The sequence below is a fragment of the Mobula hypostoma genome, chromosome 22 (assembly GCF_963921235.1).
Source record: "Mobula hypostoma chromosome 22, sMobHyp1.1, whole genome shotgun sequence".
Taxonomy (NCBI): Eukaryota; Metazoa; Chordata; class Chondrichthyes; order Myliobatiformes; family Myliobatidae; genus Mobula; species Mobula hypostoma.
This window is the reverse complement of record NC_086118.1, coordinates 41,005,596-41,032,576: the sequence shown is the minus strand read 5'-3', so window position 1 is coordinate 41,032,576 and position 26,981 is coordinate 41,005,596. Positions and strand designations below refer to the sequence as shown.

The window sequence follows — 26,981 nt, the reverse complement described above, 5'->3', positions numbered from 1 at the left end:
CATAAGACAGGAGCAGATTTAGGCCATTCGGCCCATCGTATCCTCTCCACCATCCAATCATTGCTGATTTATTTTCCCCCTCAAACTTTACTCTCCCTCTGATGCTTTTTGTTTTTCTGCAGAATCTCTTGTTTACCAACTTTCTTTCTTTTTACATAGTGCTTACTGGTCCATCTGAGCATCAGCATCTTTAAATTTCTCTCAGTTTTAAAATGGACTTTACCTTTCTATTTTTTGCTCACATAGTGGATGACCTCATTTTTCCATATCACATTCCATCTATGTGTCTTTCGCTTAACCAGTCTGTACCCTCCAATGTACAGTAGCTCTTTATCCTAGCAAACCATTCGGCTGCCTCTCTTGATATCATAGGCAATCTTGGTTATATTATACTTGATTCCTTCACCCAAATTATTGACATTGATTTTGAATGGATGGGAATCCTGCTGAACTCCATTAGTCACAGTGTCCTCATTCCAAAAGTAGCCCATCTGTTCCTGTTTGTTCCAAGTTCTGCTTCTATTAGCTAAGCCAAAGCTGGCTAAAAATTAATGTTTTCCATGCTTAATTACTTGCATGCAATCATGATGAATAGTGGCTTAATTTATACCTTAACAAGTTTTATCACTTGCCAGTTTTGACAGAGCGAGACTCAGTTCATAGTTTACACTTTTTATGCCAGTATAATGCTGCCTAGAAATTAGAACAGAGCAGCTGTTACGCATTCATAAAGATGTCGCTCATCTCCTGGCGTAATTTTATAGAATTCTTCACATTACTTCTCATGCACATTTGCTCTACACCCTTAGTTTTATGCCTTGCAAGTGTTTCTTGCACTTCCACTTGCAAAATCTGACTCTTTAATTCTTTTCTAATTTTTTGTCTGGAATTTCTATTTGTTGAAACAATGCAGGAATAAATTGTGCATGTGACTGAGGTGGGTTACCTTTTTGCTAAGACGAAGTTTGATAATGACTGGGGCAGTGAATAGCTTAGAAAATGATTTAAGTTGATGTGTAACTGGTATTTCTTTTCTTGTGGGATATGCTTCTTGTGGTATTTTTCCCACATTAAAGGCACACGGATGTGTTTTAGAACACCTATGCGCTGTATTATATTTTTTCATCCATTACACGGAAATATTGAATTAAAAGCACCGTAAAGTATTAAAGTGTAGTTTTAGAATCAGAATCATCTTTATTATTGCTGACATACGTCATGAAATTTCTTGTTTTGTGGCAGTGGTACAGTGCAATACATTAAGAAAAGCACTCAATAGGGGAATACAGTGAATATTTTAATTTTAAATTTTTTTTAATTTTAAAAATTAATATTTATATGTAAAAATGTTAATTATTTTTGTTCCAGTTGATGTCGAACAAAGGTATGGAGTGACTTATGGTGCTTGAAGCAGACTGAGCAACTATTGGCATTAATCAAAGCTACAAATCTGAAGAGATCACCTCAATGTCATGGCTTGCAATGTGAACCTTGACTTAGATATTTTTGATGGTGTTCCAGAGGTCAGGTGAGTAATTTGTTCTTATGATGAATTGCTTCCTGTCCTAGGCCCTTTTTTTTTTATGACTCCTTTCAATTAACCAGAAGTGAAATAGTAATTCCAGGTCAACGTAGAACTGTCACAGTGATACAGTTAAAAGTCCAGAAATCTATTTGTATAGCTCATCTTATGCTATCTTATGCTCTTCCCGAAAGAACTTCATTTAAAGTCTGGCCTTGAAATGCATTTTGAGTACTTGACGTGTGCATAGCATGTTTCAGAATATCTAACCTTTATCCTTCTATCTAAGCACATAGAGGCCTTAAGCAAGTTTACCAATAATATTTGAACATCACAGAGGTTTCCGCTCCTTATATCCAATCTTTTACAGTGATGCTGGTAGCTTCCTATTGACTGTTTAAGTGACTGGAAAGTGGATGTGTACTATTTATAGAGGCAAGAATCCAGCATGTAATTATTGTTAAGTTAAATGCAGTTTTTGCCTACTGCAGCAGATACAGGTGAAAGGTGAGACTCCATGATCCAAGGATCTTCCGTAATCCTGAAAGAGAAAGCGTATTTTGGGGAATAGATATCTGGTGGCCTTCCGAGGAGCCTTGTGTTTTACTTTTAAAAGGTTCTGTAAAAGAAATCAAACTGTTTAACAGCTCCAGCTAAATGATTGGATGACCATTTCATAAAATGTTTTCCAGCTGTATTAATTTACAGTGACCGACACTCATTTCTGCTTTATTCAGTGATAACTTCCAAAAATGTTTGTCTGGTAGATTAGCCCATTCTGGGAAATGCCTGGTTCAGTTGATAATCCATATAATCAAACCACGCAAACCACTGTGGAATTCCAGAACATAAATTATTTGGCTATAAACTGTCCTAGCATTCATCAAAATCCCAGAATACGTTGTGGTCAGCTCTTTCAAACATAAAAACAGCGCTGGAACAGGCCGTACGGACTGTGATGTTGTGCTGAATGAATTGAGTTAAAGATACTGTACCTAATCATTTGTGTCTGCACATGGTCGATATCTGTCTACCCTCTGCATGTTTATGTGCCTATCAAAGAGTCCTTTAGACAGCTCCACTGTATTTGCTCCATCACCACCTCTGGCAGCATATTCTAGGCATCTGCTACTCTGTGCAAACAAAAAATAAAATAAAAAAATAATCTTGCCCCATACATCCCCTTTAAACTTCCCCACTCTCACCTCACTCTCTACATATCCTCTAGTATTGGACATTTTCACCCTGGGAAAAGGATATCGGATATTTACTCTGTATATGCCTTTCATAATTTTTTAAGAACTTCTGCTAGTTTCCCCTCAGCCTTTGCCACTCCAGAAAGAAAACATCCCCAGTTAGTCCAACCTCCTGTTATATCACCTACCCTGTAATCCAGGCAGCATTCTGGCAGCCCTTTCCAAAACCTTCACATCCTTCTTATAATGGGGAGACCAGAAATGAGTGCAATACTCCGGATTCAAGATTCAACACTGTTTATTGACATTCTTAAGTACACGAGTGCAAAGGAGAACAAAAGCAAGATGCAGCTTTAAAAAGCACACAATAAACATAAAGGTAGATACTTTATTTGAAATTACAATGTCACAGTCGCATTGCAAGTGCACAAGTATACAAATATTAGAAGATAAGTAAGAAAGAACAAAAAAGTTACCTTAAAAATGAGATATACAAAACTTACGAGTCAAAGCTGATGTGATGTACTGCGTCGGGTGCTCCTGGTGTGGCCTTCTATATATTGGCGAGGCCCGACTCAGACTGGGAGACCGTTTCACTGAACACCTACGCTCTGTCCGCCAGGGAAAGCAGGATCTCCCAGTGGCCACACATTTTAATTCCATGTCTCATTCCCATTCTGATATGTCTATCCATGGCCTCCTCTACTGTCAAGATGAAGCCACACTCAGGTTAGAGGAACAACACCTTATATTCCATCTGGGTAGCCTCCAACCTGATAGCATGAACATTGACTTCTCTAACTTCCGTTAATGCCCCTCCTCTCCTTCTTACCCCATCCCTGATTTATTTATTTATTTATTCCCCTTTCTTTCTCTCTCTTTTTTCTCCCTCTGTCCCTCTCACTATATCTTCCTCTGGGCTCCCCTCCCCCTTTCTTTCTCCCTAGGCCTCCCATCCCATGATCCTCTACCTTCTCCAGCCATGTATCCCTTTTGCCAATCAACTTTCCAGCTCTTAGCTCCATCCCTCCCCCTCCTATCTTCTCCTATCATTTCGAATCTCCCCCTCCCTCCTCTTACTATCTCTTCTTTCAGTTGGTCTTGATGAAGGGTCTTGGCCCGAAACGTCGACTGTACCTCTTCCTGTAGATGCTGCCTGGCCTGCTGCGTTCCACCAGCATTTTGTGTGTGTTGCTTGAATTTCCAGCATCTGCGGATTTCCTCGTGTTTGCGAAGTCAAAGATTACAAGATTTCTAAGTAAACACTGATAAGGTGGTAGTGCAAGAATTGCACAGTATTGCACAAGGTATCTACGATAGCAGGGTGTGGTAAACAGAGCTAAACAGAGGTTAATAACAGTCTACTAGGAGAGGCTCATCACTTCCCCGGCTACAGGTTGACTCATTATAGAGCCTAATGGCCAAGGGTAAGAATGACAATATAGCACTCTCTGGAGCAGCACAGTTGTCTTAGTCTATTACTGAAAGTGCTCCTCTGTTCAGCCAAGGTGGCATGCAGAGGGTGAGAAACATTGTCCAGGATTGCCAGGATTTTCTGGAAGGTCCTTTGTCCTGTTTGACTCCTATAACAGACCCATCCTTTCTAATCAGTTTATTGAGCCTGTTGGCATCAGCCATGTTGATGCCTTTGCCCCAGCAAACCATCACATAGAATGTACTAGTAACAACAGACTGGTAGAACATGTGAAGGAAAGGCCTGCATACTCCAAAGGACCTCAGTCTTCTCAGGATGTGGAGGTGACTCCGGCCCTTGTACACAGCCATTGTGTTGGTGCTCCACTCAAGTGTGTTGTCCAGGTGCACCCCCAGGTACTTGTAGGACCTCACCATATCCATGACCTTACCATCAACAGTAATAGGGTGCAATGCAGATTTAGTCTTCCTGAAGTCCATCACCATCTCCTTTCAACAAAGTCTTCCACCAGAGCTCTGTATTCATCCCCCATCCTCCCTTTAAAAACCCAGCTCTTGCTTCAAAGAAGTTCTGCAGTTGACATGACTCAGTGTTGTATCTAATGTCTGACGTATACAGGGTAAACAGGAAGGGAGCCAATGCAGTCCCCTATGGTGCCCCAATGCTGCTTTTAGCCATGTCTGATACACAGCTCTGAAGCCACACAAACTGTGGTTTGCCACTCAGGTAGTCCATTATCCAGGATACAATGGAAGTGTCAAACTTCATTGAACGGAGCTTCTCCCCCAGCATTGAGGGCTGTATGGTATTGAAGGCATTTGAGAAATCAAAAAACTATAATCCTCACAGTGCTGCCCTGCTTATCCAAGTGGGAGTAGGCTCTGTTCAGCAGGTAGATGACAGCTTCGTCGACTCCAATGTGCTCCTGGTAGGCAAACTGCAGAGGTCGAGTGCTGATCTGACCAGGGGTCAGAGGTGAGCCAGGACCAGTCTCCCAGTCTCTCTAGGGTCTTCATCTTCATGATGTGTGAGGTCAGGGTCACTGAACGGTAGTCATTCAAGACTTTCAGTTGGCCCTTCTTGGGTTCACAATAAAAAAAAACAATGAACGTAAATATAAAAGCAATTCAATAAAACACAACGTACAAATAACTGTTATAAACAAGGACCAATTTATACGTGTATATATATATATATACACACACGTAAAATTACAGCAGGTGATGTATATTTCGGGGTGGTTTCTGACGTCGAAGTTGACTCAGGCCTGAGAGGCCAGCGTCGAGCATTTTCATGCCTTACAAGGTGCGGAACGAAAGACTGTGTGGCGTGCCACTCCTCACACAGATATCTTGCAATATGTTTCTTTATTTTATGAGGTCGAGTTGCGAGCTCAACACCCAACCCGGCACAGATAGAAAGCGTACTCGGGAACGGCCCGACTGGATTCGAACCCGGGAACCTCCGTTCCGGAGTCCGGCACTGATTTCACTGCGCCACCAGCCGGTGTTGGGATGGGTTAATGAGTGGAGATGTTGATCAGCCTGATAGCTTGGGGGAAGTAACTGGTTTTGAGTCGAAAAGTCCTGGTGTGCGTGTTGTGTAGCCTCTTCCCTGATGTGAGAGGGACGAATAGTCCATAAGCAGGGTGGGTGGCCCATTCAGAGTTTTATAAAGATGCAAAATTTTCCTGATAGTTGAGATGGAACTTGATTTTTTTTGAGTTTGACTGGTGTGACATTTTTATTCCAGTGACTGTGGTCCTGTTTCTCCTGATTCATGCTTCTCTGAAAATGTCATTGATAACTCCTTCACTCATCTAATCCCTGTGCAAAGTTATCAAGAATGTGAGCCATCAGTAGTGATTGAGCTGGAGGAAATGTCCGACATGAGGAAAGGTAATGCACACTTCAGTATTAATAAATGAATAATTTCCTGTTTTTATATTCGCAAGCCAAACTCTTGCCACTGAAGACTGCCACATTTAAGGGGAACAATCTTTAAATGCAAAAGAGTTTGTTTTTTTTTTATCGGAAAGCACGCGCCAAAGGGGTGGCTTTTAAGGAGGGTTGTTGTGAGAGAGTTGGAGAGCAGACAGGTTTTGTGAAAGGAAGTAGAATTTCACAAGCTAGAAACATGCCCTTCGGCCCAACTAGTCTATGTCAACAAAGATACCTATCCAAGCTAGTCCCTGTTACCTGCATTTGGTCCATAACCTTCTAAATCTTTCTTATTCATGTACCTATCCAACTGACTTTTCAAAGTTGTTACTGTACCTGCCTCAGCCATTTCTTCTGGCAACATTCCACATACATACAGCCTTCTGTGTCAAAAGCAAATGTTACCCTTCAAGTTCCTACTAAATCTTTCCCCTTTCATATTAAATCTGTGCCTTCTAGCTTTTGATTCCCCTACCCTGGGAAAAATACTGAGTTCCTTCACCCTATCTATGTCCTTCATAAATTTCTATCCTCTAATATATCATCCCTCATTCTCCTGTACACCAGGGAATAAGGTCTGAGCCTGCCAAAACTCTTTCTGTAACTTGATCCTTCAGTCTTAGTGACATGCCTGTAAATCCTTTCAAGCACTCGATTTCCAGTTTTAAAACTTCTTTCGTAAAGTGGGGGGAGGAAACAAGAACGCAAAAATCCAAGTACAGCCTCACTAGTGTCTTGTACAAATGCACTATTACCTCCCAACTTCTGAACTCAATGCCCATCTTAAGGAAGAGCTCAGGAGCATTGGGGCATCAGCAGCTGGCATCCTGGCCAGCAAAGGGGCAGTGAAGGAAGGGGAGGATAGACGTGAGTCCCAAACCTGAGAAACAGAGCTTGAGTATGTGGTGTTGCTGAAGGTGTTTATAAGGAGGGGGAGATAGGAAGGGATTTAAACATAAGGGTAAACAGTTCACACTTGGGCCATCAGGGATTGAGAATTTGTTTGAAGAAGGACGGGAGGCAATGGAAGAAACACACGAAGCTGATGAGGGCATGTATGTGGCTTTCAGTTGTACATGAGATAAATCAGGTGAAAACAGTTCATGCTGCAAAGGCAACTTAATTTAATAGAAACAATACAAAGTCAGAAGTTCCAAAATGAAAGAATTTTCTCTGGTGTGCTCGCTTCTGCAATTAATTTGATGCTCTGATCTTATTCAGAAAATTCAGGGTACTGCAGATCACACCCTCAAGACTGGCTCGATGTGGACCTTTGTGACTCAGCTACCATGAAAGTCCTCTCCGCCATGCCCAGCAGAACCATAGGTGAATATTAGCATTCTAATTTTGTTAGCTTACCTGAAGGAGCTGTGTTTTGTTTTGATTTTATGCACGTAGAGCAGCAATCTACTGGAAGAACTCAGTGGGTCAAGCAGCATCTGTGGAAGGAAACAAACTGCAGACATTTCAAGTCAAAACCCTGTGCCGATCGATCTCCAGACATTGCAAATTCCTACCCACTCACCAACTCCCCCCCCCCACACACACACACACACACACACACGCATATGTGACCCATTGAGTTCTTGCTTCAAATTCTGTCATCTGCAGTCACTTCTGTGTTCAGATTCATGTGGAGACTGCTTTCAAGAGTTATTACCTATAATATGGATTAAATATTTACATTAGAATTGATGAAATTAGCTTATTCTCCAATAATTAGACATTTTTAAAGATGAGTGATTCTTCTTTGTGCAGAGTATTTGCCTGTTAAATCAACAATGGCCTGAATGAAACTTGCCTCTAATCTGCATTTCTAAAGAGAACCACCAAGATCAACAGGTCACAGGTCAGTCCATCCCTGGGTTCCATGCCTGTGCTTTGCCAGAAGACCTGGAAACCAGGGCCAAGTACTTCTAGACTCACCACTAAGCCCAGTATCAAAGCTACATCATTCTGAGCTGAGGGGCTGGGTGTATCCAACCTATCAGCTTTACATCAGTCTTAGCTAGTATTAGAGTGTAACTCCATTCACTTTAATGGATCTGTGACCTTAACCGAAAACTTAAATGGTACTTTTAAACTATTTTGACTTTGTTTTTAATTTCAAGTAAAATAGTTTTTTTAAAGTATTTTAGTGAAATCTATTTGAACAGCTTTTATAAAGTTTCTGACTCTCGGAAACGTTATGAAAACCAGGTTAGAGTCCAGGATCGGATCTCGTGCCATTGCCTTTGACTGCCTCTACTCTGTGGGAAGGCTGCAGCAGCTAGGCTCCAGTAAAGTCAATCCACTCATCCGCAAAATACAAACAAGTGGCCAGTGTGGGCAATGAGCCAGACTGACCTTAACCTTCTCATTCCCAATTTCCACAATGTGGGATTGTAACATTGACCTGTCCCTGATATTTTCTTGCTGTTCTATCTGACTGTGGTTTTACTCTACACTTATGGTGATGCATTCTGAGATCAAGAATGGTTGCTTCAAAGATTCCACTCCTGCTGCTAATTAAAGATGATCAAAAGCAAATTTGGTTTGTTAATATTTCTCTGTTTATTTTTTAATATATAAAATCCTGTTCCTGAAATTCAGCATTTCATAAACAAGAGATCAAACATTAACTTTTTATTCTTGTACAGCAGCTTTTATCCTTGTTACGTTAAAAGGTTCGTATTCAGCTACAAAAGAATCTATAAGGTTCTGCTCATTAACCCAATTGGGTTCTCTCCAATTTCAGAATCAGAATCAGGTTTAGTAGCACTGGCATATGTTGTGAAATTTGTTTAACTTTGCGGCAGGAATACATAATAATAGAGAAAAGAACGTTGAATTACAGTAGGAATATATATATATATATGTGTGTGTGTATATTATATAAGTAGTGCAAAATAAAATAGAAATTAAAAAATGGTGAGGTAGTGTTCATGGGTTCAATGTCCATTCAGAAGTCGATGGCAGAGGGGAAGAAGCCGTTCTTGAATTGTTGGCTGTGTGACTTCAGGTTTCTGTACTTCCTTCCTGATGGTAGCAATGTGAAAAGGGCGTATCCTGGGTGATGGGGGTCCTTAATGATGGACACAATCTTTTTGAGACATCACTTCTTGAAGATGTCTGGGGGACTTCCGGTAGCGCTCATGGAGTGAAGTCGCGTTCTTGACTCGCTCCATTACCTCTGAGTTTTTTTTTCTCTATGGTCAGCTATACTTTAATTAACCATTAAGGCATCAATTCTTACAATACTTTGAATTAAACTGAATTCTCCGACAACTGGATGAAACTTAGATCTGCTATGTCTAAGAACGGGAAAAACGGCAAGGATGGTAAACCTCCGGTTAAACCGAAAGGTACGGATCTCCCCCCGACTGAATCACCGGTGACTTTGAAAGCTATATCGGAGTTAATTCAGAGGGAAATTTCAACCTCTGTTAGGGAGATGATTCGTACGGAAATTGCAGGCCCTGTTAAAGACCTGATTCATACGGAAATCTCAACTAATCTCCAGAAAATTGCCGATTCAATTGATAAGATGCAAACATTTATTGCGGAAACAACAGGAATTCTGCAGATGCTGGAAATTCAAGCAACATACATCAAAGTTGCTGGTGAACGCAGCAGGCCAGGCAGCATCTATAGGAAGAGGCGCAGTCGACGTTTCAGGCCGAGACCCTTCGTCAGGAACATCAGTCGGCTATATCTGATCTTCAAAAATTCGCGCAACAAAGTGAGCTTAAGATGGGGAAAATCGAAGAAACAATTAATGTAATGAAGAAGAAACTTGACTTTCTGACTTTTAAAAACTCTGACTTGGAATCTAGAATGCGACGGCAGAATTTACGAATGATCGGGGTGAGGGAAGCTGTGGAATCTAACAACCCCATGAAGTATTTTTCTCAACTTTTATAAGATGCATTCCCTACTGTATTTCCTGACCAACCACCGCTACTGGATCGTGTTCACAGAATCCCATCATACTCGTCTAGGTCAGATAGACCTAGGCATGTTATCTTACGTTTTCATTACTTTCAAGACAAGGAGAGACTGTTTCGATTCGCTCGATCTAAAGGTTTCATTGATTTTTCGGATCTTAAGTTCCGATTCGTGGAAGATTTCAGTAAACCAATCTGGGACCAACGGGTTCGCTACAGATCCGTGATGTCGGAATTCTATAAGATGGATTTAAGACCAGCGCTGCTGTACCCTGCACGTCTAAGGATTCGCATGTCAGATGGAGCCCTTCGTTTTTTTGATTCTCCATCGGATGCCCAGAGTTATCTGGATCAACTTTCATCTTCAACATCTTAATTGCTTTTTTTTTTAATTATCTCCGTTGATCGGAGGCTGTGAATTGGTTGGTTTTAACTTTTTCGTGCCCTATTTGGGCAGAAAAGTTTATTTTTGATTTCTTAATATGGTTGCTAAACTTTCTTTTTAACTGCGTCATTTCTTTCTTTTCCCAGGGGATTCGGGGTGGTTACTTCCTTTTTGTCATCTTACGTATTTCCTGTGTGGCCTTAAATTTTGTAGTTTTTTTTAAATTTTATTCTGTTTTGCTTTTTATAACCACTTTATGTCAATAATCTTATTTTTTCTTGTTGCTGTGTTTATTCATGGGTTTGAGGTTTATTGTGGTTTTTTTTAAAATATATATTTTCTGGCTTTTGTTCTGTTCTGTGTGTATTTTAATTGAGCTACCTTTTTTTTACTTTTTTACTGTTTTACAATTAGCTGATCTTTTTCATATTTATACCTTTTTTTTTAGGGAGCGTATACCGGAAGTCATGGGGGTAGTTTTAGCGCTTGCTTCTTTCTGGCGGGTCTGCTTTAGATTTTGCCTTGGGGTCTTGGGGCGGGGGGGGGGGTGGTGGGAGGGGCTTCACGTTTTAGTTTGTTTCTCTTTGGGCTATATACATTATTGAAGTACTGGTTGCGTCCTTTTTCCCGGTATCTTTTGTATGTTCTGTTTCCTCTCCGGGTTTGTGGGTCGCGCCTATCGTCAATCATCCTTGTTGTGGGTTGACTTTAGGATTTATGGAGTCTATTATTAATTTTGTCTCCTGGAATACTAACGGTCTTAATCATCCTATTAAAAGGAAAAAAGTTTTTAAAGTGTTCCGGAGACTTAAAGCACAAATTTTATTTTTACAAGAGACCCATGTACGGAGGGGGGACAGACTACGTTTTTTCAAATTCTGGAAGGAACAACAATTTCATTCGAACTCCAATGCTAAGATTCGAGGCGTCTCTATTTTTATAGATTCCTCAGTTACTTTTATACAACAGGATATTATTTCTGATCTGAATGGTAGATTTTTATTGGTTAGTGGTTTACTATTTAATAAAAAAGTAGTTTTGGTTAATGTTTATGCTCCTAATATGGATTGTCCGGAATTTTATAAATCATTGTTTGATCAGTTTCCGAATTTGAACGAGTTTCCATTGATCTGGGGCGGAGATCTTAATACCTGTTTGTCTCCAGCTTTGGACTGTTCGGCTCCTTTACGGACTTTACCTAATAAATCTGCAAATTTGATTAATTTTTTCCTTTCTGATTCTGGGTCGACGGACATTTGGCGTTTTCTGCATCCTCAGGAAAAAGATTTTTCCTTCTTTTCACATGTTCATCATTCCTATTCAAGAATTGATTATTTTTTCATTGATTCTCGTCTCATTCCTTCAGTGATTAAATGTGATTATGATTCTATAACCATTTCGGATCATGCTCCACTTAAGCTTTCTATTAAAATTATGGCCAATATACCAAATAATAGACAATGGCGTTTTAATTCGCTGTTGCTTCAGGACTCGGACTTTGTTAATTTTATGAATGAACAGATTGAGCTTTTTTTTTACAATTAACCATACAGAAGATATTTCGGTTAACACTCTTTGGGACACTTTTAAAGCCTATATTCGGGGTCAGATTATTTCGTATTCTGCTGCTTTGAGGAAGAAACAGAAGCAGGAGGAGATGGCAATTGTGGACAAGATTAAAGAAATTGATAAGAAATATGTTATGGCTCCTTCTGAGGAGTTATACAAACAAAGAACTGAACTTCAAATGGAACACAGTTTACTACTCTCATCCTCGATTGTAAACCAATTAAAGAAAACAAGAAGTGACTTTTATGTTCACAGTGACAAAATTGGCAAGCTGCTGGCTAATCAATTGAAATCTAATTATGTTAAATCTCAAATCAATCAGATTTATAACCAAAATGATCGATTGATACTGGATCATGTGGGGATTAATCAAACCTTTTGTGATTTTTATTCTTCTTTATATCAATCAGAGTCTCCTAGAGATTCTAAATATATGAATGATTTTTTAGATAAGTTAGACTTCCCTCAGATTTCACAGGATATGTCTTCTTTATTAGATACTTCCATTACAATGGATGAGATTAAGAATGTTATTTTTTCTATGAATCTGGGGAAAGCTCCTGGCCCGGATGGGTTTACCGTTGAATTTTATAAATGTTTTGCTTCTTTATTGATTCCTTGGCTCGGTAGGGTTTTTGAGGCTTCTTTGAAACTTGGTAAACTTCCTGAATCTTTTAATAGAGCATCAATTTCTCTAATACTAAAGAAGGATAAAGACCCTGCTCAATGTGCATCTTATAGACCAATATCTTTATTAAATGTTGATTCTAAAGTTTTTTCTAAGTTATTAGCAAATAGACTAGAAAAAGTACTTCCTTCTATTATTTCGGAAGACCAAACGGGTTTTATTAAAGGTCGTTACTCTTTTTATAATATTCGTACATTGTTAAATATCGTTTATACTCCCTCACAAAATGTTCCTGAGTGTGTTATTTCTTTAGATGCCAAGAAAGCTTTTGATAGAGTAGAATGGCCTTATTTATTTAAGGTGCTTGAAATGTTTAATTTTAGCTTGAAATTTATATCCTGGATTAAACTGTTATATCATTCCCCTGTAGCCTCGGTTCGTACTAACTCTTTAAACTCACCTTTTTTTCCTCTCTTTCGTGGTACTCGACAAGGCTGTCCTCTTAGTCCCCTATTATTTGATATTGCATTAGAACCTCTTGCAATTGTTATTCGAGAATCTTCAAATATTACTGGGATAACTCGGGGATTAAAGTCCCATAAATTATCACTCTATGCTGATGATTTACTTTTATATATTTCTAATCCTGAGAAATCCATTCCTGCTGTTTTAGAGTTATTAGCAGAATTTGGTTTTTTCTCAGGTTATAAATTAAATCTTAGTAAGAGTGAACTTTTTCCGATTAATAAACATCTTCCCTTATATTATAAATTTCCATTTAAATTGATTAATAATTATTTTTCATATCTTGGGATTAAAATTACTTGTAAATACAAAGATTTATTTAAGACTAACTTTTTACCATTAATAGACCATATTACTCAACTTTCATCTAAATGGTTTCCCTTATATTTAACTTTGATTGGTCGTATTAATGCAGTTAAGATGTTTTTTTTGCCAAAATTTTTATATGTGTTTCAGGCATTACCAATTTTCGTTCCAAAATCTTTCTTTGATAAAGTTGACTCTAAAATTTCTTCATTTATTTGGCAGAATAAGAATCCGAGACTGGGTAAAATACATTTACAGAAAGCTAAGAGAGATGGAGGTTTAGCATTACCTAACTTTAGATTCTATTATTGGGCTATTAATATTCGACATATGAAATTTTGGTTACTTGACCAGGATATACTATCTATTCCTAAATGGGTAGCATTGGAATTACAATCTGTTCAGGGTTATACACTTGGCTCTATTTTAGGCTCCTCTCTCCCTTTTGATTCGAAACGCCTTAAGCAGGTCTCTAACCCGATAGTTAAATATGCTTTGCGCATTTGGTTTCAATTCAGAAAATTTTTTGATCTTAATCAATTCGGGTTAGCGATTCCTATTTTAGGTAACATATTTTTTCCTCCCTCTTTTACGGATCGCGCTTTTCAAACTTGGAAGACTAAGGGTATTTTACGGTTTTTGGATTTATTTTTAGATGGTTCCCTTATGTCTTTTGAACAATTATCTAATAAATATAATTTATCAAGAATACATTTTTTTAGATATTTACAAGTTAGAAATTTCCTAAGTACTATACTTTCTTCCTTTCCAATGCTTCCTCCTACATATATTTTAGATTCGATAATTAACCTCAATCCATGTCAGAAAGGTGCATCGGCTATGATTTATAATATTATTATGAAACTTAGGAAAGCTCCATTTGATAAGAGTAGGGTAGATTGGGAACAGGAATTGGGGCTTACCATTTCTGTGGATGATTGGGGGCAGATTTTACAATTAGTTAATACTTCCTCTATTTGTGCTAAACATTCCCTAATTCAATTTAAAGTGGTTCATAGAGCACATATGTCCAAAGATAAGTTAGCGCGTTTTTACTCGCATATTAATCCTTTCTGTGATAGATGTTCGGGGCAGATAGCCTCTTTAACTCATATGTTTTGGTCTTGCCCTACTTTGGAAACTTTTTGGAGAGATATTTTCAATATTATTTCTAAGGTATTAAATATAGATATCTCTCCTCACCCTATTACTGCTATCTTTGGACTACCTAAAATTTCTAGTAATCTTTCCCCTTCAGCCCGTAGAATGATTGCATTTCTTACTTTAATGGCGAAAAGATGTATTTTACAACATTGGAAAGAGCTTAATGCTCCAACTACCTTTTTTTGGTTTTCTCAGACGATTTTATGTTTGAATTTGGAGAAAATTAGAAGTAACCTTTATGATTCTTCATTTAAATTTGAACAGATTTGGGGACCTTTTATTCGATATTTTCATTTAATGTAATATTTACCCTTCTTGTTTTTTTTTCACTGTTTTTAATGGAGGTCGGGATTGAGGACGTGATTTTAAGTTTAACTCTGTTTGGTTTCAAGTTAGCCCATTGCTTTGCCTTGCTTTTAGTTAGTTGCACGGTGGGTTTTTTTTTGGGGGTTTTTTGTTTTTTTTTCTTTTTTTTCCATTGATATATATAAAATTTAGTATACTATTATGTTATCTTGGTTTCTTATGTTTAAATTACATTGTTTGTAGTATATTTTTTGGTATTGATACCTTTTGGAATTTTATTATACTTTAACATTGTATTAATGTTTATATGGCTTACCTTTTTTGTATACTTACTCAATAAAAAGATTTAAAAAGAAAGAAAGAAGATGTCTGGATACTATGAAGGCTAATGCCCATGATGGAGCTGACTAATTTTACAACTCTCTGCAGCTTATTTCAATCCTGTGCAGTAACCCCGCATCCCCCAGACCAGACCGTGATGCAGCCAGTTAGAATTCTCTCCACAGTACATCTGTAGAAATCTCCTCAAACTTCTCATGAAATATAGCTGCTGTCCTGCCTTCTTTATAGCTGCATTGATTTGTTGGGTCCAAGTTAGGTCCTCAGAGATACTGATACCCAGGAGTTTGAAATTGCCCACTCTTACCCTTTCATGAGTAACTAATTCATTGTACTGAAAAGGAATTTCACATAGGGTAAAGATAAATCAATTTCACTCCACAGTTCATCTTCAACTGAAAATCAGTATCAGAAGTTTGTTGCTAGGCTCCTGGATATGCTCATTCCACAGGACTTATGTTCTTAACTTTGAAAGTCCTTGAGACCACCAGGACAATAAAAGCAATTGAATTTTATATCACATACAGGTCGGTCGAGGGGTGCAATTATCTCTGAATATTATAATCGCACATTGAAATTACGGCGAAAAAGAAATCGACCCTCAGTAAAAGACATGCCTCGATCAATGAGACCAAGCATAAGGGATACAGTTGCTGTAGATGGAAATTATGAAGAAGAACAGGGTAAGTTTTAATGCCAGACTAAAATTTTGATGACAAAATAGACTAAAATTTTCCTTGGCAAACCAGTTATTTTAATATTTCAAGTATGTCGTTTGAAGAATCTGTTTGTAACTTGGAGAACTTCTGTCATTGAGTTGCCCTGCAATATGGAGGGGTGGCACACTTGGGAGAGTGATTCAAAACTTTCTTAATGCACAAGGTCAGTTGTAGGCAATTAGACTGAATTCAGGGCATATTGTACTGTGCTTTATCACTTTCTATGAAACTTCCTTCATAAAGTGAATCAGCTGATAACCAGATTGAAAGATTAAAGACTACTCCATGCTTCAATGTACTTGAAAGTGAAATGCTTTGATTTGCAATAATGACTGACACAGCTCAAGATATGCTGGGAACAGCCCACAAATGTCATCGTGCTTCCGAGACCAATGGAGCATGCCCACAACTTTCTAACCTTCTGTGTATTTGGAATACGGGAAGAAACTGGAGCACTCAGAGAAAACCCGTGTGATCATGGGGACGGCGTACGAACTCCTTACAGACAGCATCAGGAATTGAGCCATGATCGTGCAGATAATACTGTAAAGCATAAAACTAACCGCTAAATTACCATGCTGCCTAATTTAAAATAAAAGAGCACAAAATGTGATCATTGTATTGTGTTTGAAGCTAAGAATCTATCCTGCCCATGGCAAACAAAATCTCACTGTAGTACTGAGAGAAGTAGAAACACAGAAAACCTACAGCACAATACAGGCCCTTCGGCCCACAAAGCTGCACCAAACATGTCCCTACCTCAGAACTACTGAGGCTTTACCCATAGCCCTCTATTTTTCTAAGCTCCATGTGGTCATCCAGGAGTCTCTTAAAAGACCCTATCATTTCCGCCTCCACCACCGCCACCAGCAGCCCATTCCACGCACTCACCACGCTCTGCGTAAAAAAACTTAGCCCTGACATCTCCTCTGTACCTGCTTCCAAGCACCTTAAAACTATGCCCTCTTGTGCTAGCCATTTCAGCCCTGGGGAAAAGCCTCTGACTATCCACACGATCAATGCCTCTCATTATCTTGTACACCTCTACCAGGTCACCTCTCACCCTCCGTCACTCCAAGGAGAAAAGGCAGAGTTCACTCAACCTATTCTCATAAGGCATGCTCTCCAATCCAGGCAACATCCTTGTAAATCTCCTCTGCACCCTTTCTATGGTTTCCACGTCCTTCCTGTAGTGAGGCGACCAGAATTGAGCACAGTACTCCAAGTGGGGTCTATTTAACTGCAACATTACCTCTCAGCTCTTAAACTCAATGCCACGATTGATGAAGGTCAATGCACCGTATGCCTTCTTAACCACAGAGACAACCTGCGTAGCAGCTTTGAGTGTCCTATGGACTCGGACCCCAAGATTCCTCTGATCTTCCACACTGCCAAGAGTCTTACCATTAATGCTATATTCTGCCATCATATTTGACCTACCATTTTTTTTATATATGTGTATGTATAACTCCCAAAGAAGAGAGGGAATGTCACAGGACAAAAAGCCCTTTTTGTCCAATATATAACCAATTGTGTGGAACCATTGACCCAGGGTATGTAATTTGCCTGCCCTTCAGTCATAACCAGTATAAAAGGTACCAAATAAAGGAACTAAGGGTGATGAAAAAGGAAGGCAATGGAATCAGAAGAAATTAATTTACTGATTTGCGCTTCTCACAACACGCTGGAGGAACTCAGTAGGTTGGCCAGCATCCGTGGAAAAGATCGGTCGACGTTTCGGGCCGGAACCCTTAATCCGGCCTGAAACGTCGACCGATCTTTTCCACGGATGCTGCCCGACCCGCTGAGTTCCTCCAGCGTGTTGTGAGTGTTGCTTTGACGCCAGCATCTGCAGATTATTTTGTGTTTCTGATTTGCCCTTTCCTGCACAAACCATTTCAGCGAATATAAAGAAAGGGAGCAATTATTAATTTTTTAGCCATACATTTCTGGGTGTTCTGTAACTCTCCTGAACGAAAGTTAAAAAAAAAAGTGATTTTGTAGTTTGAATAAAATATTGCATGGGTTCTGTCTGATGTTCACAGCCTTGCGGCCAATCCAGACATCAAAAATTTGGAGAGGAGTGGGCTTTGTTCAGGTCCACTGCCTGAGGTTAAAAGGCTGGAGCGGGTCATGGCAGCATCATAGAACTTTGACCAGCGGCCAGTCGGCATTTGAAATTAATATGTTGCACTGGTTGCTTGCTGTTTTTTTTTCCAAAGAATCGACTAATAAGCTATTTTTATTTGATTTTTATATTCAGAGAAGAAAAAGCTCTTAAGTGAATTGCAGCAGATCCCAGCGAGTGACCGTGCCAAGATGCTGCAGAGTATGCCTCTGAATCTGTCAGTGAAACGGGAGCTTAGGTCAGCACTCCACATGAACTAAGTGATACACTGTCACCTACTGCAATATCTAGCTAAGTCCCTAATCTTTCCTTTTAGTGCTGGTACTGTCAGTAGGAGTTGCTATGATAAATTTTGATACCTGTTTTGTTTAAATCCATTCAAAGCATGTGGTTTATCCTCCAGTTGTGACTGTACCCAGAAAAATTATTTTATTTTAGAATTATCAAACACTGCTTTTTAATATTTGTTTTAAAAATAAATTTGTATTATATTGAGTGACACGAAGAGATAAACAGAACTACAAAGTAGTGATAAGCTTATGACGCAGATGTCATACTCAGTTCAGCTACCTCCCTTTTGTGCGCTTCCCCTTTGTACTAGCAACTACCCTGGGGGAAATTCTCAGCACGGCTTAGTCAGCGTGCGTTTACATCAGCAATTCTTTCAATCTCTTGGCCATCCTACTGCCTCAGCATGTCTGAAGCGATATAGTGAATCGTTTTGCAACCTGGTTCTATGACCAATAAAATGATCACTGATACTTTTTGCGTCCGGACTGGCAGCGTTATTAAGGATTTTCAGCTACCAAGCCGATGACGTTTGCACATGCTTTTAAGAAGTGATTGTTAATGCTTTGAATTGTTCATGAGAAAATCAACGCAACCTTCCTTTATACGTCCCCACAAGAATACTTTGCTGGCATTTTGTTTTAATGCAAGCCCAGTCAGCGGAAAGGATTCAGTGTGAAAGGTAGTCAGACATTTCAGTTGAGACTATTATGTCACCCAATAGACATTCTTTCATTGCTCACAGTTATTACAAGCAGAGTCATCATAGACATATTATTTTGTGGTGTAGATGCAAGAAACATGGGAATTTCTAGCCACAAAGGGATCCTACTGCTAAACATATCTTTACCTCCCCCACCTGGCTTTCCAAAGGGGTCACTTCATCTACGATTTCTTGACAATTTGTCCCACCTTACTCATCTTCCTTCCGGCACCTGTCCCTACAAGCAGCCTAAGTTCTACATCTGCCCGTACACCTCCTCCCTCATCTCCCAAACAGTCCTTCCGGGTGAGGCAACGCTTCACCTCCGAATCTGCTGGGATCATCTATTGTGCCAGGTGCTCCCGAGATGGCCTCCTCTTCATTGATGAGACCCGTCGTAAATTGGGGGACCGCTTTGTCGAGCACCTCTAGTCCATCCGCCACAAGCGAAACTTCCTGGTAGCTAAACATTTCAATTCCCATTCAGACATGTCAGTCCGTGATCTGCTCTTGTGCCAAGATGAGGCCACCCTCAGGGTGGAGGAGCAACACCTGATATTTCATTTGACATTTGACATCATGTTTTCCCTCTCTCTTCCCTCTTCTTCTATTCTCCAGTCGGCCTTTTCCCTGTCCTTACCTGCCTATCACTTCCTCCTGAGACCCTTTTGTCTTGTCCATTCTCCTCTCCTACCAGATTCCTTCTTCTCCAACCCTTTCCCACCCACCTGACCTCACCTCTCACTTTCCAGTTTGTCCTCCATCCCCTCTCCCCACCTTTTTATTCTGGCATCCTCTCCCTTAACGTCGACTGTTTATTCCTCTCCATCGATAACTGCCTGACCTGCTGAGTTCCTCCAGCATTCTGTGTGTGTCGCTTTGGATTTCCAGCGTCTTCAGACTCTCTTGTGTTTTTATTACATGTTTGGGGAAGTTAGGATTGCTGAGATTATAGAACATTGTAGCATTATATTACAGCTGAAGGTGACTGCATATTTGCAAAGTAATATTTTATGTGTTCCGTCAGACGTTTGGCACCACAAAGGGACTTGAATGATAATCCTTTCGAAAAGAATCGCCTCTCCTGTTGGAGCCGTATAAAATACAATCTGATCATTGTAAGTGGTTTAAATTTCTTTTACTTTGAAATTGTCATATATTGTTTTTTGAGGTTTTATCATTTTCTATTATGTTGAACAATGTCCAAAGCGATTATTATATGCTGGAGTTGCAAAATATTAAAATTATTATGAAGCACAAGATAATTTAGTTCTCTTATTATGTTCTGAGAGCCACCACCCATTTCTCCTTTCTATACTGGAAATGTACTCTTCAATAAAGTTTCCAGGCTATGAAACAATGATTTGCATGGTCACAGCACTTCCTGTTAAGAAGTGTTCAAGACACTTAAATATTGGTGGTGTTTTTATGGCATCCATGATTGTTTTTTTCAAAATCTCAGATTGTCCAAAAATGTAAGAAAATTATTTTGCTGTAACAAGTAATTCCTGCCAACTGGCCTGAAAATTTGGCTGTCTTAAAATAGGCATGTGCACATGTAGACATGAGATATTTATGCTGGGATTTACATTACTGTTAATAAAAACACAAATTGCTTGAACTAGCAGGTCAGGAAGCATCTGGGAGAAAGAAAAATAGTTGGATAAATTGGGTTGATTATTCTTTGTCTTGGAAAATTTAGAATTCAAATGCAGTCTTAATTACATGGAAAGGTGAAAGGAGGGGCAAGCAGTATGGTGGAAGAATGAAAAGGGATTGGAGAGAGCTCAAAGGAAGTTCACGAAAATGATTCCAGAATTGGAAGTTTTGTCATACAAAGAGCGTTTGATAGCTCTGGGCCTCTAATTGGAATTCAAAAGAATGAAGAGTGACCTTGTTGAAACCTATCGAATGTTGAAAGGTTTCAGTAGAATGGATGTGGAGATGATGTCTCCTATGGTGAGAGAGTCTAAGACCAGAGGACACAGCATTATTATAGAAAGATGCCCTTTTAGAATGGGGATAAGGAGGAACTTCTTTAGCCAGAGTGTAGTGAATCTATGGAATTCATTGTGGAGGCCAAGTCATTGGGTACATTTAACGCAGAGGTTGATAGATTCTTGATTAGTCATGGAATGAAGGGATACAGGGAGGAGCCAGGAAATCGGGGACTGTGGATTGAGGGAAAATGGATCAGCCATGATGAAATGGCGGAGCAGACTCGATGGGCCAAATAGCCTATTTCAGCTCCTATATCTTATGGTCTTATGAATGATGCAAGTGGTGCCAGTGAAGATTTGTTAATTGCTTCTGAAATGTCTAGAGGAAATTGAACTCGGTGATGATGAATGAAAACAGGAGAGAGGGAAACGATGCTGGGACTGAGGGATACAGCATACTGCAGAATGGTATCTTCATTAAAATGGAGTGCAATGCATCACTAGCATAGAAAGCATCAGAGTATTCACCACAGTTTGAACTCGTGGTAACCATTCTTTGCTTGAAAAGCTGATGTACTTTGATCCATTTACCAACCGACGTATTTCTCAATTAGACATTCTGCAGCTAAAGTATTGCGGAAGATGAATCTCAAGATAGCATATGGTGACATGTATGTAATTTGATAATAAACTTACTTTGAACTCTGAATAACATTGACTGTAAAGAAGGGTGCAATCCTCTTCTGTGCCCTTCAGCAAGAAGTAGTGGGTGTCAACACGACCATATATCTCTCATCATATCTATAATTTTCACGGTCAATTTTGAAATTTAGAGTTGCACCTGAATTTCACACTGGAAGGAACCACTCATTTTAATGATGTAAATGAAACACGTTACATTGTTGCTTATAGCTAATCCTGTTAATTTTCCAGTAAATTAAGTAACTTCTGTTATAATTTAATTGTTATTCTCCTCTGACAGACTCGTGTGATGTTGTTCTTGTGTTTGTTTTCTGATTAGGCTATCAGGCAGTGTTGGTATGGATTTCTCTCCTTCCTCCACTCCTTGCAGTTGTGGCAGATTGCCCAGAAGCAGATTAGCGGTCGCTTTGGCATGGGTGTACTTTCCTACTTCATCTTCCTCAAGATGCTGCTGATGTTCAACGCTTTGCTCCTTGTCCTGAACCTTTGCTTTATTGTAATTCCTCAAGCCACTCACCCTCCCGAAACAACAAAGGGAAAATTTGTCGGATTACAGCTCCTATATGGCACTGTAAGTGAAGTAAAACCTAGCTTATCTTAAAAAGCATTCTCTTGGCAATAATATTTATTGCAACACACGCAAAACACTGGAGGAACTCAGCAGGTCAGGCAACATCTCTGGAAATTAATTAACAGTGCTACGTTTCAGAATGACAATGCATCGCAGCTCAAAACATTGTTTGTTTATTCATTTCCATGCATGCTGCCTGATCTGCTGAGTTTCTCCAGCATTTTGTGTGCATTGCTTTGGATTTCCAGCATCTGCAGACTTTGTCATGTTAATAATGTTATTATTTTTTTATATATTGTTGCGACATTTGTTGAGTATGATTCCCAACTATTACATTAAAAATTAGTTATAGCAAGCAAGGCAAGCTTATTTTTATAGATGCTGATTTCTGATACGCTAACATAAACTATAATTTTGATCCGGACAATTTATTTAGCATTTGCATTTAGCTTAATCAATCGATATGATACTCGGTGGCTAGATGCCAGCTGTAGTGCTAGACGTTGTGTTCCATGGTTTGGTCTGCACCATTGCAGAATGGTTTATCTCAAAAATAAAACGATGTTTTGGTTAACTAGACAAAAATCTTTCTTGAATAAGACCACTGGAAGGTCAAATCCAGGTCAACGACAGCTTGAGTCCAGGACTAATGCCAGTTTCCTACCATGGAAAACCCCGCATTGTAGTAGCCTCCATTACAAAGATTGTTACCAGATGTACAGCTGGTTAACTGATAGATCACTGAGTAGAGGCAGACTTGGGTTGGCATGCACCTCCTCAAGTAGAATGCTTGTTGCCAACTAATTTTGCTGCAAATATGAACTAGTATGAGGTGGATATTCATCAAAGCCATGGAAGGTGAACTGGTTAGAGAGTTCCTGAGGTACGCATTGTTGAATTAAATAGAGCGGCAATGAATTCTTCAGTGAAAAGTTTGAAGTTAGTGTGTATGGATCTCCAGCTTTAGAAATTATCAGCAAAGTTTTAAAGATTTCTTTATATGAGATTTCTTCATGATGTATGTGCACTGGCCCACATAGAGAAAGACTCCAGTGGCTTTTAAGAAGGAAGATGAAGTTGGTGCACCTTGTGTGGAGAATGGGGCAAAAAGGAAAGTCAGTTCTGTGCTGTACTGTTTCTCCCCTGTGTGCTTGTACCTGAATAAATCATCTTGTCAAGGAAGGCATTTGGTTCTGGTTAATGAAAGCAAATGTGTATGAAAATTTAAAGCCCAAAAACTGAAGATGCTAGAAACTTGAAATAAAAACAAAGTTCCTGAAACAGTCAACAGGTCAGGCAGCGTCCCAGAAAAAGAGTAAACGTTTCAAGGACAGTAAAATCTTTTGTAAATAAGTAGAAAATATTTTTAAATATATTGATTAGCAAGTCTTTGTATATCAATTGTTTTTGCATACCCTTTAATGAGGGTGTATAATTACCTAGTGTATTTTATCTAGTTAATGGAGGAGCTAAAGAAGGCAATTTGAATATCAACACTTTAAAACACTGCAAATATAAGTGGAAGGTTTCATTTTTGCAAGCTGAATTAATGTTGAACTAAAATAATGGAAGTGTGTTCAAATAGTGATTTTAATTAACATTTCTTTTCACGTGTAGGGTTATTTCACAGACACAATTTTGTTTCAAGGTTATTATACTAACAACACTTGGAATATCTTCAGCAGTTCTGGATACAATGATACCTCTATTAATGTGCCATATAACATGCCAATTGCATACCTCTACACTGTTGGAACTTCCTTTTTCATCACCTGCATCATCCTGGTTCATTGGTAAGACTCCTTCCTTTATATATATATATATATATATACGTTAATGGTAGAACTCTATGCATTTCATTAAAAGTAATAGATTTCTAATTTTACTTATTTCTTCAAGGAAGGGTAATTTAATTTAGCATTCCTTTGGTATTTACATCTATTTATGTGAATGGAATTTTGTGTTCGGAATGGGGTAAACCTTTAGAAATCTGAACTAGAAACAGAAAGGAGCAGATTCATTGGGCCAAATTCCCTCATCCTCCTTCTATGTTTTATGGTCCAAGCAGTCATCAGCTGCCTGGCAATATCTACAGAAAAAGCATCCGAGTGTCTATTTCAGCTCAATAATTCTTTAATGAAAATGATTGTTGAAGAATTCAATTGCAAATTGTAAACCAGAATAATACAGTAATCATAGGGGTTGAGAGGGTAAATTAATCAGCTATAATCAGACCAGACTCATGGACAAATGGCTTAATTCTTATCGTCTAAGTTAAAGTACTTCCAATAGGGATGAAGCAATGCAAATCTTCTTGAGGGAAGACCACCTTTAAAATGTTTCCAAGCATATATCTCCGCATCTGGGGTGATATATCCAGCTGAAATAATCCACAACCAGGTTAGCTGCTTGAGTCCAGGGCGTGCAACTTGCAAAATGGGGGGAAAAAAAGAGTATAGAATAGAATAAAGGCAGTAGAGAGGACTATAGTTCAGAACCTGAATCAATAGAACCAGGTAGAATCAAGATGAAGAAATTTATCTCTAGGCTTTCAAACAGTGGTGTTAATGTAGAGCATAGTGTAAATGTGCATTTGACAAGGATAATACACTAATAATAGGGATATGTTAATCTGTATATGGGCTGTTTGAGCCAGAAACGCAACAGTGGATAGATTCATGGGGTATATACATGTGGTATACATGTGGTTTCAGCATTTCAAGCTGAAACCACATTCTTAAATTTAAGCAAACAACAAAGTTAAGAGATGTGACTTGGTTATCATAGACTGGAAAATATGAGAAGGTTTGACAGTAAACAAGCAATGGTCAAGCTTTGAGGAAAATACACTGTTTGCAATAAGTACCTTTATCTCTTTAAGGCACAAAATCCAGCAGGAAAAGGAGTTGGGCTGTGGCATTCAAAAGATGTTAAACATAGTATAAACCAAAGGAAAAGCCTTATTGCGCTTCAAAATTGAGCAAAAAACTTCAACGAACAGGCATTAATTAGAAAAGGGAAAGCTGAATACTGGAGTAGACTGGTGGGGAAATCCAAAATCTGATTGTAAGAGGTTTTGTATGAAACCTCGGTTTCCTTGAGCTGTGCAAGTCTAGGGAATACACACTCCAGTCCCACCAAATCCGTGAGATTGGGACGGATCTCCCACAACAAACCCAGGTTTGTGTGCATGCTGTGTAATTTGCTACCCTGTTACAACTCAGTGACAAGAAATAGCAGACTGCATACGATTAAAGGAATTATATTTATGAATCTTAATTAAAGGGCTAGTAAAAAAAAGAAAAAAACAAAAAGGGCCCATTAAAATTAAACAGTCAAATGTGCACAAGTTGGAGCTCAATTCTTCCAAAAGCCATATTCTCTGATCCTCAGTAGACCTTGGCACCTTGCTCCATCGAATCACGGCCCCCCATCGGATTGAATCTTACGACTGGCTCTCTCCAGCATCTCTCTTCATCTCCCGCCGAACAAAGACCCTGACTCACACCAGTGTCAGGCACACAAAGGAGAAAACACGCTCCCCTGATTGGATGGCTCACATTGCAAAGCACCCGTTATCACTAACCATACCCCAGACATGGCTTCTACAGAAAGCCCAATACATTAACAGTGAAACCTTTACCAGAGCTTTACATATAGATTGACACTGTTTAATGTTAGGTTTGTTATATGAAGAGAGATTAAGAAGACCGGGCCCATGGTCTTTTGATTTTAGAAGAATGTGAATTGAATTGTGATGTAAAATTTCATACAGGGTAGATACAGAGATGTTTATGTCTAGAACCAGGTAAGGCAGTCTCAAAATAAGGGGATTGGAATTCAGGACAGAGGCAAGAAAGTTTCTTCATCCAGGAGGTAGTGTAGTAAAAATTTGGGATTCTCTATGAGATGGGCTGTGGAGAGTCTGTTACTGATAATATTGAAAACACATCTTTCTCTATTAAAGGAATCAAATGCAGTGAAATCCAATTAATTGGGAAATGAGTTAATTGGGGCAGCCACTTATTTGGGACAAATTCTTAAAGAACAAAAAGTAATTGAGAAAAGCACCAGGGTTCCTTTGTTTATTTGGAACACTATGCCACTTAATTGGAACAGGAGACTGTCTGCCTTTACAGTTTCTAACTAGCATCAGTCGTGTACATTTGTATTACCATTAGACACTACAACATGCTTGGAGCAAACAGTTTTTAAATAGCATCAGTTGCGTGTGTTTGTGTTCAAAAATTTTTGTCACTGCTAGTTGGCAAGGAATAAGCAGTAAGACTACTCAGAACTGTTTTGCTCACTGTGGTTTCAAGCATTCATTCTTGGAGATACCAGAAATGGCCAGGGGTGAAAATGAGATGATTTCACTATTTCAATTTTTGCACTGAGGCAAAAATTTGAATGATGGAGCAGATATGAATGAGTATGGGTATATATTCAACTCCTATTTCTTCTTCATTATCCTTCCCCCCCCCCCAACACTTTCTGGTGCTTTTAAAATGGCCAAGGATGTTTTTTACACTCTTTTCTTTAGTTACATAGAGGTGCAACAATCAGTGGTGTGAAAACCCCCATCAGGAATATTAAAGACAGATTCTTTAGAGCCAGATATGTGTTGTGTCAGTTCTGCAATTGCAGCCACATTGTCTAACCCAACATATCATCCAGAATACAAACTTC

The 26,981-nt window shown here is 39.0% G+C and overlaps 1 protein-coding gene across 4 annotated transcripts in view; it reads left to right on the top strand.

The window, feature by feature from the left end:
* LOC134360306 (transmembrane channel-like protein 6) overlaps window positions 1-26,981 on the top strand; it is a 109,727-nt gene that overhangs the window by 52,050 nt on the left and 30,696 nt on the right. For all 4 annotated transcript variants that reach the window (XM_063074520.1, XM_063074517.1, XM_063074519.1 and 1 more), the window contains exons 3-10: window positions 1,369-1,528; window positions 5,906-6,051; window positions 7,315-7,419; window positions 15,769-15,924; window positions 18,224-18,326; window positions 20,107-20,197; window positions 22,041-22,292; window positions 23,910-24,085. In XM_063074520.1, the coding sequence (XP_062930590.1) occupies window positions 1,473-1,528; window positions 5,906-6,051; window positions 7,315-7,419; window positions 15,769-15,924; window positions 18,224-18,326; window positions 20,107-20,197; window positions 22,041-22,292; window positions 23,910-24,085 (1,085 nt within the window). In that variant the 5' untranslated portion in view covers window positions 1,369-1,472. The remainder of the gene's footprint in view (window positions 1-1,368; window positions 1,529-5,905; window positions 6,052-7,314; window positions 7,420-15,768; window positions 15,925-18,223; window positions 18,327-20,106; window positions 20,198-22,040; window positions 22,293-23,909; window positions 24,086-26,981) is intronic.